This window comes from Protopterus annectens, chromosome 6.part0 (assembly GCF_019279795.1).
Source record: "Protopterus annectens isolate FY-2018-M chromosome 6.part0, PAN1.0, whole genome shotgun sequence".
Classification (NCBI taxonomy): Eukaryota; Metazoa; Chordata; order Ceratodontiformes; family Protopteridae; genus Protopterus; species Protopterus annectens.
Window position 1 is genome coordinate 6,892,155 of NC_056737.1, and position 13,403 is coordinate 6,905,557.

General features: G+C 40.6%; 1 protein-coding gene across 2 annotated transcripts in view; it reads right to left on the reverse strand.

The window, feature by feature from the left end:
- Positions 1-1,633: 1,633 nt before the first annotated feature.
- EIF1AD (eukaryotic translation initiation factor 1A domain containing) overlaps positions 1,634-13,403 on the reverse strand; it is a 210,727-nt gene continuing 198,957 nt past the window's right edge. For both annotated transcript variants that reach the window (XM_044073788.1, XM_044073789.1), the window contains exon 6: positions 1,634-2,382. In XM_044073788.1, coding sequence (XP_043929723.1) covers positions 2,193-2,382 — 190 coding nt within the window. In that variant the 3' untranslated portion in view covers positions 1,634-2,192. The remainder of the gene's footprint in view (positions 2,383-13,403) is intronic.

Genomic DNA, 13,403 nt, shown 5'->3' on the forward strand with positions numbered 1-13,403 from the left:
GTGTAAAGGGTGAACTGATGTTAAAAGCCAGTGACCCAAACTCCAAAAGAATGCAATGGAAAACTGCAAGTAAATATAATGCAGTGTGTACTTAGGTTAAACTCCACAAAAATCACAAAGGGAGAAATAATTACATGACACTTTACTTATACTTCAACATGGTAAGCAGTGACCGCTTTGCAAGGAGGAAAACATACCAAGGAAAATGCGCTTGGCATGTACTTGCTGCTTTAAGGTGTAGCAGTTGGTGTTGTCGCCTCACAGCAAGAGGTTCTCTGGTTCGATTCTCAGCTGGGGTGCCTTCTGTGCAGAGTCGGCATATCCTCCCTGCGTTTCTGTGGGTTTCCTCCAGGTGCTCCTGTTTCCTCCCACATTCCAAAGACATGTGTCTGGAACATTTCTCCCCGGGCCTACACAGAAAATTGCTTTGACCAAGTCAGACTTTCCTGGTAAACAAATGTTAAATAAAATAAAGGCTGAAACTGCTGCATTTGCTTAGCAGATCCCTGCATGATGCAACATGTAAATGTATGCTCTAACATGCCTTTCTGAACTGTGTGGCACAGTGGGTAGTGCTCTTGCCTCCAAACAGAAGGTGCTGTAGCCGAGAATTGAACTGGAGAACCTCTTGATTTGAGTCTGCATATCCCCCCTATATTCAAGTGGGTTCTCTCTGGGTGCTCTGGTTTCCAACCAAATTCCAAAGACATGTAGTAGGTGGATTAGACACACTAAATTGCTGATGGATGTGACTGACATGAACAAAACCACTGCAGGGCTAGCCACCTGGCAATGTGAACATTGGCTCTAGATGACACTCACTGTTGATGTAACACCTGAATCTCACTTGTAAAAATAGGTTCTGGGTGCATGAATTGGTCTGAACTGTGGTCACACACATCCTCTGCACACTTGCTTCTTCAAAATCCCACGAAAGCTCAGTTCTGAAACATTTGTGCTCTGGTGGAGAGAACTTGAAATGCAGCCACTTCTAGGAGGCTTATGACAGCCACGTACTCAGGTTATAGCACACACGTTTTGTTTGACAATTTATAGATAAGCAAATCACATGCACACACTACAGGAAGCTTAAATTGGGATACTGTGCCTTGAATAACTACCATGCCTACGGAACTGAAGTGAACAGAAATTAAAGTAAATTCCCTGACTTTGTTTTCTGGAATGAGTGGAAGTTTGGGTCCTTAAGTCACAGCATCCTGCCTTTAAAATCTTGTCTGCCTTACCATTTTTTCAAAGGAATTCTGAAAACTGGTTCTGCATGGATAACTTAAGTGTATCAGGTCAATTTCATTTTTCTGTCATAAAATATTCTGAAAATATGAATTTCTAGGTATAATCATTTTAATATCTGTAGCTGTGGCATGGCTGCAGACACCTTTGTTCCCAAAGCAGACATGCTGCATACAGAACTATAAAGTTTACAGAAGGAAATGCAAACTTTCTATTAAGAAGCAGAACTGAGTCAAAGATAAGATATAAAAGTGGAAAATCCGCAGTGTCAATAGTCACCCTCACAGAAATGTTTTATAGGAAGTAACAAGTTTAAGCCAGAAAGCTACAAGTTCATGCCCCACAGTGTCAAACTATCAAATTTAGAAGCAAGCCATCCAAGTAAATATTCAAAACATATTTTAATGCTAACTCTATTCCTGTTGTAAGGAATGTAATGCATGATCGTTGTTAACAACAAAAGTCTGCAGCCAAAGTTACTACTGCAGCAATAATAAGGAACACTTTCCACCTGATATGAATATTTATGCTCTATGTACTTCACGTTGACAGATAGTACTTGGAAAACATATGCAGAAAGCAGGCAATGCATGACTGCTTACAATGGTCAGGATGCAGTGCAGTCTCTACAGTAATAAACAATGCATATCCCTTTAGCAATGAGAAATCCTCAAATCCATTTTATACTCCTGTTTTCAACATCAAGTTTCAGGCTGTGTTACGGCACAATGTACTGGAGGGCAAGTAGAACGAAAGTTGTGCTGCACAGATCAGCACAGCACATTTAGAAAAGGGATCCATGGGATCTAGTCCTTAAGATACTCTGCTGTTCCTCAACGTAAGTTTTTCCCTGTGCCATTTTGAGAGAGACATCAATGTCAATCATTTGGTACTGTTAAATATTGTTCTATGTTGACACGGTCCTGTTTTCTTAGTAACAATTAGTTCTCATCTTCTTCACTGTCATCCTCAGATTCTTCTTCCTCACTTTCAGAGTATTCGTAATTGATTCTGTTTGTGTTTACAAACAGATCACTGTCATCATTATCTGAACCACTGTTTTCCTCTTCACCATCAGATTTCTCTTCTGAAACATTCTGCAGGGAGTCTTGAGAGGCAGGTAGACTGCAACTGCAAATGAAAAAGCACACGCAATTCAGAAAATGTATTTATGTAGAAGACATTTAGCATCTTACAAAATGCAGGCACTATTCTCAGTTTTTTAATTTAAGGCACACTCCTCTGAGGAATGACAATGAAGAATCTTAAGGACAGCCCTTTCATATCTGAATCATGCTAAACGACATCCAAACCATTAACTCAGTGTCCTCAGCACAAACGTGTACTGCCTGAACCGTATCAAAAGCACTAACAATGCATGCAGACATAATATAAATGTAATAGCCAAAACGTATTTGACTGACAGACTGCATTTAGTGAGGCTGAGGTTGAATATAACCTCACCACTGAATGATCTGCATGTACCAGTCTGGATAACTAACTTAGATAAACTCAAACAAAACTGGGTTCTCTCCATGAAGTTTTTAGTGGATAAAAACTTTTTTTTTTTTTTTTTTTTTACACTCGACTCTCAGAGCTATCGAGTCAGGCACTAGGACTGAAGCACTTCATACATTAGCCACAGTACTGGAATGAATTAAGAGTCATTATTTAGTCACACTTTTATGAAGTGGAGCACAGCAGTAGACTGAAAACCAAAGCACTACACTCATAAGTGTGGCAACATTTCTGAAAACGCACTTCCTGAGGGATAAAAAAATCCATTACAATGTACACCTCATAAATTACTACCCCCACACAGAATAGTAGAATGATCAAGAAACTTCCTCTCATCCTAATGAAAAATGGATGAGTATCTTATGGAGCATTTTACCTTTCCATTTAACGTATGTATCTGCATATATATATATATATATATATATATATATATATATATATATATATATATATATATATTTTTTTTTTTTTCACCAAATGTGCTGATAAAGAACAGCACTGCCCAAGAGACAAAACTGCTGCAACAGCAGGTTTGAGCAGGGGAAAAATTAGCTTTTTTTGTGTGGAGGGGTATCCCTGCCTAGATGACCAAAGTCAACTTTGGCTGCTCTCTCCTCCCATAGCTTGAATACAACTGCACATTGCTGGCAGGGGAAATTTTGTGGTATTTTTAAAAGGTCTTCAGTTTCTTTTTTCTTCATGCAAAAAAAGTAAAACAGGGTTCTATATTTGGAGTTCTAGTTTATTAAGCAGAAAGGGAGTTTCTTGTACACTTACAGGCAGGCATGAGCAAATGAGAAAATTATTTTACAAAGTCATCGCTGGAGGTAATCATTGCTTGTTGTAATAAAAGAGCTAAGGAGGTACAGTTCACTTGGAGATGACCAGTGGCATAACTTACTTGTTTCCAAAATGGTTTTGGGTTTGAAAAAGGGTGGTATTATTCTCAAAGGGAAACTAGCCTTTGGGGCAAATGAAACAGTCTAAGACAAGAATAACCATTTCACTTTTCCAAAGGCCATGCAACCTTTTAGTGACCATGTTTAATTAGTGGGTGTTAGATGGGTCATTCCCCAGCAAAGACGGCACATAAAAATGTATTAATTTAAAAATTATACTGTTTCCACAAATTCAAAATGGAATTTTCACATTTTGGTTTCAGCAATACCTGGTCTTTTGTTTTTGATGTGATTAATCCATTTTGGCTTCAACCTTCTGTCGTGATCATGTATTTGTGACATTCTAAGCATTCAGACAGTTAAGAGAGGATTCTCTTTAACACTGCTCCACTTTAAGATTTGGCCGCTAGCTTGCAGTGTTTTGTAAGTGTATGCACAAACAGAGATAAAGTGTTGTCTGTGACCCTGGTGCCTTTAGTTTCAAAAACGGTTTGGGCACCTGCTGGAGCTGATAAGAGGCTAAGGAGGAGTGATGTACCTGTGCTCACATGTCTCTTGGGGGTAGGGGGTGGTGTGCATTCCTGAGCACTTGTTCCCACTGAAGAATTTTCAGCTGAGACCAGAGATCCTGGGAGCAATTACTTCAAAAGGTGGGGGAGCACTCTAAGTAAGCAGTCTTGAAGAGTTCTCACCTGTAGAAATGACCAACACACTTATTGCATTCAAAATCCTGTGGTGGTTATGTACATGAGTACATGAGTTAGAGCCTTAAAGCTAAACCTCTCCTATCCCTGGCTGAGTGACAGCTTTACTCTCTGCTGCTCAACTCTTACTTTCAAAAAGAATGAATGGGTTCTATGGGGCAAAGGAGAGAAGAAAGCCTGATGGCCACCGAGGCACAGATAAAAACAGCACGCTATATTCATTTTTGTGCTTTTTGCACCTGCCTGCCGATCAGTCTCTTTCTTGGCCAACTGGCCCATCTGTTTCCCTTTCACCAGGGTGATAGGCAGCCTTCAGATTTGACTCCACAGCGCATGCTCAGTGACACACTCGGAGTCTGGCATGCAGCAGGCATCTGTGAGGGCTGCACTCATGCAGGTAATACAACCCTCAAGAACACCCCGCTTCTAGAAGCCAGCACTTGTGTGGTCTCTAGTCTCCACTGAGAACTTCACCACAAGACCATGCACTATGTGCCCTCACACCCTCTGCATCACTCCTCACTTCCTCCCTGGCAGCTCCAACAGATGCCTGAGCTGACAGTCGAATGCAGGTCTCCTAGATTATAGTCAGGACTAACTGCCTACACAAAGTGAGCTGGCATATGCATACCCTGATCATTTCCAAAAATTCACACAAACTGAATCAAAGTATTCAAAAATTATGCAACAGAAGTGGCACCAAATCTAGCAGAATTTATGTAGACAACATTTTGTTGCATTCGTTTTACAAACTAATTCGGGGGCAACCATTTTAACAGTTTAAAGGAATTACAAAAACAAAACAAAAAAAGGCTAGTCAATGATGCTACTGCTGCTGGACCTAAAAAATCTTTCCCTTTCCAGGGAAAACTACACACTATTGTACTCTGTTATCTACCTCTTTCGGAGTGCACTCTTGTCTGAGGGTGGGGAGTAACCTGGACCCTTGGAATCTTGTTTCTCCTTTTCTTAAATTAAATGTTTTCCATCACCAGGTCACTCTAACTTATAGACAGATGGCGCCCAACTTCATCCCTTTGGACCAAAAAAGGGAGAGTGACTTGACGTTGGAAAAGATTCAGTTGAAGAGAGTTACTTTTCTTTCTAGAATGCTTAGAAGCAGAACCACATTCACCTCCTACATGGGACACCACAGGATGGGTGAGAGAAAACAGAAGAACAAGCATTTGGTCTACTTTGAACGGCTGCATCAGAAGGATATGTGTAAGTGAGATGAACACTGGTTCAGGCAGTGTTTCATTAAATGAAAGTTATGTGCCTTTCATATTCATACCCTACTTTAACAACCTCTCCTTAGATCAAGTTTGCCCCATGAAAATGCGCTGGAATAAAACAAATCACTATTAGGATGATCAATATGAAAGCAGGGAACAGAGGGCAGCACAAATAGGCCCTCCTACACAGGCTTCAAGGAGTGCTTACTAAAAGGTGACCGTTTGGAGGGGGCATGGAAGGAGGATGGTGGAGATGGACATAAGAAGACAACATGACTTGATCATTATGATACATATATCACTTTCAGATCCTATGTCTGTCCCACACATTGAAACTGGATGGAAAAGAGCCCCAGGCAGTAAAACCCCAGGGAGGCCCTAAGAGGGAACACTCCATAAGATAGTGCAACTAAAAGTAGCTCTAGACCTAGAATGAATATTCAGTTTATAATAAGATACAAAAGGGATTTGTATAAGATGAATATCATCAATAGAAGCCTGTGAGAAAAAGGCAGTTGAGGTAGTCTCCTCTTTCTGGAATGACCTCTAGACTTCACAGGCAAAGACCCTCCTTTCAAGGAGTATGCAAAAGAAATACAAATGGAGAGCCATCGGGATAGGGTTACTTTGGAAACAAGTCTTACCAAGTCTTAAATATGAAAAGGATAGAAAGTGTTGGTCAGATTTTCTGAAACTTTTAGTCCAGTCCAAACAGAAACAGAGTTGTCCGAGCATCTAAACAATGAAACAAATACTCTCCCTTAGTACTAAAACACCAGCAAGTGAATAGTCTGTTTCATATTAGACTCTGAAGTGACAGTGGGCAGAAAGGAAGGGTTAGTCATTAAGGCAACTCTATCTTTATGAAGAATCAAGTAAGGAGGAGCACAGGATAATGCTAATTAAGACACTCTTCTAGCTGAAGTGACAGCCACCAGAAAGTGTTTTCAAAAGGAGATCTAGTAAGAGCTTCCAGCAGTAGAGAAAGGTACCAGATCTGAACAGGTGGAAGTAATAAAAAGGTGTCCTTCAAAAAGTCCATAGAGAGCTTAAGAGCTGCCATAGGGGTATTATCCTTACCAAAATGAAAGTTTAAAATGGCAGGTAACTGTACATTTATGGTAGAATAGCGAAGACCAGAATGAAAAAGAGCAGCTAAGAAGTCTAGAATGGCATATAATGGTGCAGAAAAGGGATCCAAGCCCTTGGAAGAAGCCCAAATAAAAAAAAAATACCTCTTTTTACTAGCATAAACCTTCCTGGTAGAAAGTTTTTGCTTTGATGAAAGGATATGAATAAGGATTCTTGGCCATCATCGGAATTGTAGAAATCATGTGATTAGCTTGAGGGAGTGAATGTTTGGGAGGAGTAATCCCAGAGGATGAGAAATCTGATGCAGTACTACTATTGCCCAGGGAGCGTGAAGCAGGTTAAGCCAAAGGAAGGGAAATCAAACTAGACAGAGCAAGAACGGTCGCTCTGCAACAAGCTGCCTTCTCAAGAAACTTTATCATCAAAGGTACTGGGGATGGACATAAAGACAACCCACAGACGATACATGCAAGTGTGGAGTCCCTTGGCGACTCTGGATGGATTATGAAACAGCTGCAAAATGTGTTGGACAAGGAAGCAAATAGGTCACAGCAGGGGCACCAGCCCAGTGGCTGAAAATATGTGCTATGTACGGATTCGGGGACAACTCATGAGGTTGAAGAATATTCCTGCTCAAACTGGCTGACAGAATGTTGCATTTCCCTGGAATGTGTGTTGCGATCAGAAATTCCTGATAGCACACCGCTCATTACCAAACCTTCATGGCCTCTCAACACAGGAGATAGGACAGTTTCTCTTTGCTTTTTCAGATAACATACCACTGACATATTGCTGATCTGGATGGCAATCGCACCCTTGTTGAGAAGGTCCTGAATGGCTTGCAACTCTAGATGACGTCCCTCATCTCCAAGATACTGATGTGAAGATTGGCCTCATACCCCCCCCCCCAAATCAGGTACACTGGACAGTCCTGCCCTCGGAATACCTCCCCACCACAGAAGGAAAGCGTTCATACTCACAGTGGCTTGGGGATGGGGAAGAACAAAAGGTTGAACTTCCATGACCAGCAGAGATTACAACAATCACTGAATGTGGTGGTGACAGCAATTTGTTATGGCCACTGGAAACTCTACAAGATCTGTTAGGTAGGACCACTAGAGCCCACCTGCAATACTCTCAAGTGGAACTTTGCTAAAGGTACAAGACAAATACAGGTGGCCATGTGCCCAAGGAGATTAAGTACTACAGTGGCAGAAGGTTTGTGAACCTGCAGAATGCAAGAAGTCTTCAGATGAAGATAATTCAGTGTTGATACTAGTACTTTGGCTGTCTTGAGTAACCATATTCAAATATAAACTGAAAATGTTTAACACTTGAATGGTTCCAGGCTGGACTTTTCGCTGTTATGCCCAAGGACAGACACAGCTAGAGCAAGTAATCTTGGGCTTTGATTAGGGATGTCTTCATGGAAGCACTCAGGAGCCACTAAACCAAGTAGGGGAAGAGAAGGAAACCCTGCAGACGGAGCCAGGCTACCACTACTGACATGCATTTGGTTAATACCTGGGGAGCTGTGGTAAGACCAAATGGCAGAGCCAGGAATTGGTAATGAGTGGCACCCAACCAAAGGCACTGAAACCTCTAAAGTGCTTCACTATTATTTATGAAATGGTAGGCATCCACTGAGCATACCCAGTTGTCCTTCCTCAGGCAAGATAGAATAGACTGCACTATGACCAGCTGGAATTTGGTCCGTTTGACAAATTGGTTCAGCTTGCTGAGGTCCAGAATGGGTCTAAGGCCTGGTTCAAAAAACTATAAATAATCTGGAATGGACTCAACAGTCCTCGCTGTTCTGGTGGGATGTCTTGTAGGGCTCTGTTGAAAAGCATTTTTACCTTGTCTGATGGGGTAGTGTATCTGGAAGGGATTTTTGGGAGTGAACTAAAAAGGAATTGTGTAACCTCTGGACATGACTCAATACTCATGCATCTGAACTGATAGCCTTCCAAGCTTTTGGGTAGACAGCCAAGTGACCCCTGACTGCGTCAGAGTCCAGCAGTCAAACAACCCTTGAGGGATACTCCTAAGGCCTCCCTGAAAAATTCCACGGAAGCCCTGGGTCTGTGGACCATCTATGCCCTGCTGGCAGCATCCACTGTGGTCTTCTGAGCCTCAAGAGACTTAATCTTTGACACTTCACTGACAAGGTCTTGCTGAAGCCTCATCATTTGGGCAAGATAATGCAGTGCTAGCAAAGCAGAGGTGGCTGAAGCATATGTGCAGTTTCCCAACTGATCCAAGGTCTGTTAGGCAGATGGAACAAAGAACTCTCCTCAGAGATGTCCTTTTTGGTGGCAGCTGTAATCAAGATGGCATCCACTGCTAGAACCTTGCCCAATGAGGTCTGTCCTTAAGAGGGGACCAAATTGTATCTGGTTTCCTGGGAACCAGTTCCACCACAATGGGTTCACTCAAAGCCCTTAAAGACACCTGGACTATAAGGATATCCAGTGGGGGACCATCCAGGATGTGGATGGGCCTTTGACAAAGGCCTCCAGAAACACTGATGCCCCTGGAGAAGCAACAACTGTGGTCCATCCCCCATGCTGTTTTTAACAACTCAAGCAAAATCACCAAAAGATGTTTCATTGTGGGGGATTTGGAAGAGTCCTCCCCTTCATCGAAGTCAGTGTCCCTAGGTAATCCAACTGCTTCCTCTTTCCACTTTTTTTTCTTTTTAAACAAGAAAATGATCATGTATGACATACGCCATGTTACAGTTATATAAATGACAATAAACCATAGTGACACAATCTCAGTTGCAAACATTATGCATTCCAAACAGTACTGACATAACTACAGCTGCAAACGTTATACATAATTTTTAATATATCCAGTCATTGTTAGTCATCCATTAAATAGCTCATTCAATCTTGCCTTCTTTTAAACCTCATCCCTTTTCTGCATGTATTGATTCCACAGTTCCAATTTTTTCTATGTAATTTGCTCCTACCCTTTTCTATAGATCCCAGTTCCAGTTGTATTACCTCTATTACTGTAGAATAGTGTGCATTGCACCTTTAAGAAGCATTTCCAAGGACAGCGCGTGCATATAAATAGCAAGCATGAGCTAGCTTCAGTGCCATTTTGAGAGTGCAGCCAGAGTGTGAACATGTACGAGTGCAATAGCTAGTTAATTTACAAGTTCACGCAAGTTAAAGTTATTAAGCCTCAATCCTGATGTGTTTGCACACAATAAAGCTGCTTAAACAGAACCCACAGATGTTGGTCTGTTTTAACCTGACCAGACGAGCGACATACCAGGATTCCAGAGACTGCTTTAAAGAGCTACAAGGTGCACAGTTAACAGTGAAGGTAAACAAAGTGAACAGAGTACAAAAATGGGCCAGAAATGAACTAAAGTTAATGAAAACTTGCACAAACTATTTATTTTATCAAAAAGATAAAAAGGAGCATTACAAGGGAAGAAAACACATTATTAAGCAAACAGGAAGCACAAAACATTTATTAATTAAACATAATGTTTAAAATTAAGATATTTGATAAAGCAATTACGAAAAAAGCACATAAGGGTTTGGAATTACCTCAGAATTGCAAAATGAGCATGTTTAAAATAAAATGAGCATATTTAGAGTAAAACGAGCAAAGAAAAGTATAACGGGCATGAAAGGATATTCATAGGTTCATAGGTAGGTACTAGACTATCTGCCTGAGGGCATTTATAAGCCTAGTGTGTCAGCTTTTGCCACCCCATTGTTTAATTAACTGATCCTCTGTCAAGCAGAGACAATGAAGTGATCTCCCAGGGGTGTATTTTCTGTTACCCATCCACTCGTCAAGGTTTCTCTTGAAGAGTGTTAGTGAGGAGCCCTGCCTGATGTAATTTGGAATTTTGTTCCAAAGCATGGGGAGTCTCTGTGACAGGAATCTATCCCTCCACCATGTTCTATTTATTAACAAGGTAAACACAAAGTCTATGAACTGCAAAGGTGAGGCTTCAGAACAGCAGCTTCAGTTTAGTAAAAAATACAATCCAAAACAGCAACCTCAGCTTAATAAGGTGTATACTCAAATTTCTCCAACCACAGAACAAAGATCTGGATCCCACTCGGCTGCAACACAATTTTACTGTTACACAAGCGCTTTCACAAACAGCTTCTTCAGGTGTATAACAACCATTAAAATACACACACCTTATATAACACTTAAAGTCAGTCACATGACTCTGCTTAACCATTTTTAAAGGCATATATACACATTCTAAGTGTTAGTTTCTTGATCCACTCTTACAAATTCTAAACTTATATAGTATAAAAAATATATGTTAAAAGCATACGTAAAGTTCTAAAAAATTCAACATTCACCTATTCAATGGTCTCTTTTTTAATATTGGTCTTATAGGAACAGAATCATTCAGTCCAGGCCCTGAACTAGCCCTTAACCTAATAATCCATTCAGCTTCTTTTTCCTCAGTCCTTGCTTTTATATCACCCCCTCTTATATCAGTGAATGTTCTACATAAGACAACAAATTTAAAAACATGCTGTTCATTGGTAACGGACACATGCTTCGCTAGTGCATTAAAACTTCTTATTTTCTTAATGTGATATAGGTGTTCTCTTATCCTATCTTTTAAAAGACGATCTGTTTTCCCTACATAAAATTTGTGACATGCCTGGCAGATAGCCAGATATACTGCATGTGCTGTATCACATTTCGCATAGGTTTGCAGATAAAACGTCTCCCCTGTGTCAGGGTGTTTAAATTGTGAATCATTACAAATAAAACTACAAAAGTTGCACTTGCCACATGGTCTAGTGCCCTTTTCAGTTTCTCTACCTTTCAGTTCTCTGTCTATACAGAGCCTTCTTTTTAAGGGCTTCAAGATTAAGTGTAAAAACCGAAGAATATGAGAAAACTAATTTTGACAGGAAAAGAATTACTAGATAGAGGCTATGATAACAGAATGGTAACTAAAAACATGGAAGAAGTGATGAGTAAAAGAGAATAAGGCTAAACCATATTTCTCAAAACAATTAGTGAATGGGAAAGAGAAAGTGACTCACAAGAATGTAAGGATGTGTTTAAATTATTCAAGAGATGTTGGGCTGTACACTATTATAAATGAACATTGGAATATATTAACATCAGATTGTAAGATGAAAGAGTTAGTAGGCACAAAATTAGAAGTTATGTACCTACCATAACGTTCCATGTTAGTTGTCTTCTCTCACCTTCTTTCTTGCTGGATGGGTTCGGAGCCGATCCTCGGCTCCGACTCGGCACTTGCTAAGCTCGAGAGCTAATTTTACCAGCTCGAGGCAACCCTATATCCCATGATGCAAGGCGGTGATTACTCAGATCTCGTTTGGTAGCTAAAGAAATAGCAGTATTTTCTTCCAACTTAAGAGGAGGAAGAAAATAAGGATACTAAATAATATCATAACCCTCTAGAAAGGATCAACATAACCTAGTGACACTAGGAGTTGAACAGCTAGAAAAAGGTAATAACCTCTTAATAGAAGATGTATAATCTTCCCGGTCTGACCAGGCTAGGGGGATGGAGGGCGGGACGCAAGAAAGAAGGCGAGAGAAGACAACTAACATGGAACGTTATGGTAGGTACATAACTTCTAAATGTTAAGTTGTCAATCTCGCCTTCATTCTTGCTGGATGGGACCGCGTCCCTAACACCTCTATCCTGGGTGGCTCAATGGAACAGACTCTTGAGAACGGTGGAACCAAAATTTGCTCTGTCTCTGGAGACCAAATCTAATTTGTAATGTGAAACAAAGGTATGAGGAGAGGCCCATGTGGCTGCTGCACAAATAGTGTCTATTGGAAGTCTAGCTTGAAAAGCTGTAGATGTAGCTAGAGCTCTGGTAGAATGGGCTTTTGGGTTAGAAACCAACTCTTTGCCTCTGAGCTGATAAATGTAAGTGATCACAGATGACAGCCACCTAGATAAAGTTACCTTAGAAACTGGAAGGCCTTTCCTGTTCTCTGCATAGGATAGAAATAGTTGATCAGATTTCCTAAAAATTTTTGTCTTATCCAGATAATATCTGAGTTGATGGTGAACATCGAGATAATGTAACTTTTGTTCAGCTCTATCAGAATAGTTCGGAAAAAATACTGGAAAATCAATGGATTTATTTAGGTTAGTTTGTGATGCCACCTTTGGTAAGAAAGACGGATTAGTTCTTAGGGATACCCTGTCTTTGTGGAATATTAGATAGGGAGGGCGAACACAGAGAGCATGAAGCTCAGATACTCTTCTGGCAGATGTAATGGCAACTAGAAAAAGTGTCTTCCAAGAAAGCAATTTCAAAGAACAGGCAGCTGCAGGTTCGAACGGGGGAAGAATCAAGGATGTTAAAATTAAATTTAGATCCCACTGTGGTGGGGGGTCTCTAATCGGAGGTTTCAATAAAAAGATACCTTGAAGGAATGCCTTGCAAAGTTTATGTGACATAATGTTGTGGTCCAAAAAGCCTTATGAAAATTTGAAATGGCTGCCAGTTGAACTTTCACTGTGGAATAAGAGGATCCTGAATGAAAAATGTCAGCTAGGAAGTCCAATACCGAATGAATTGGAGCAGTATAGGGGTCTATGTTCCTAGCTTTTGCCCAGAAAGAGAAACGTTGCCATTTACTAGTGTAAATCTTTCTGGTAGAAGATTTTAGGGAAGCTACTATGATATCCCGTACAGGATTAG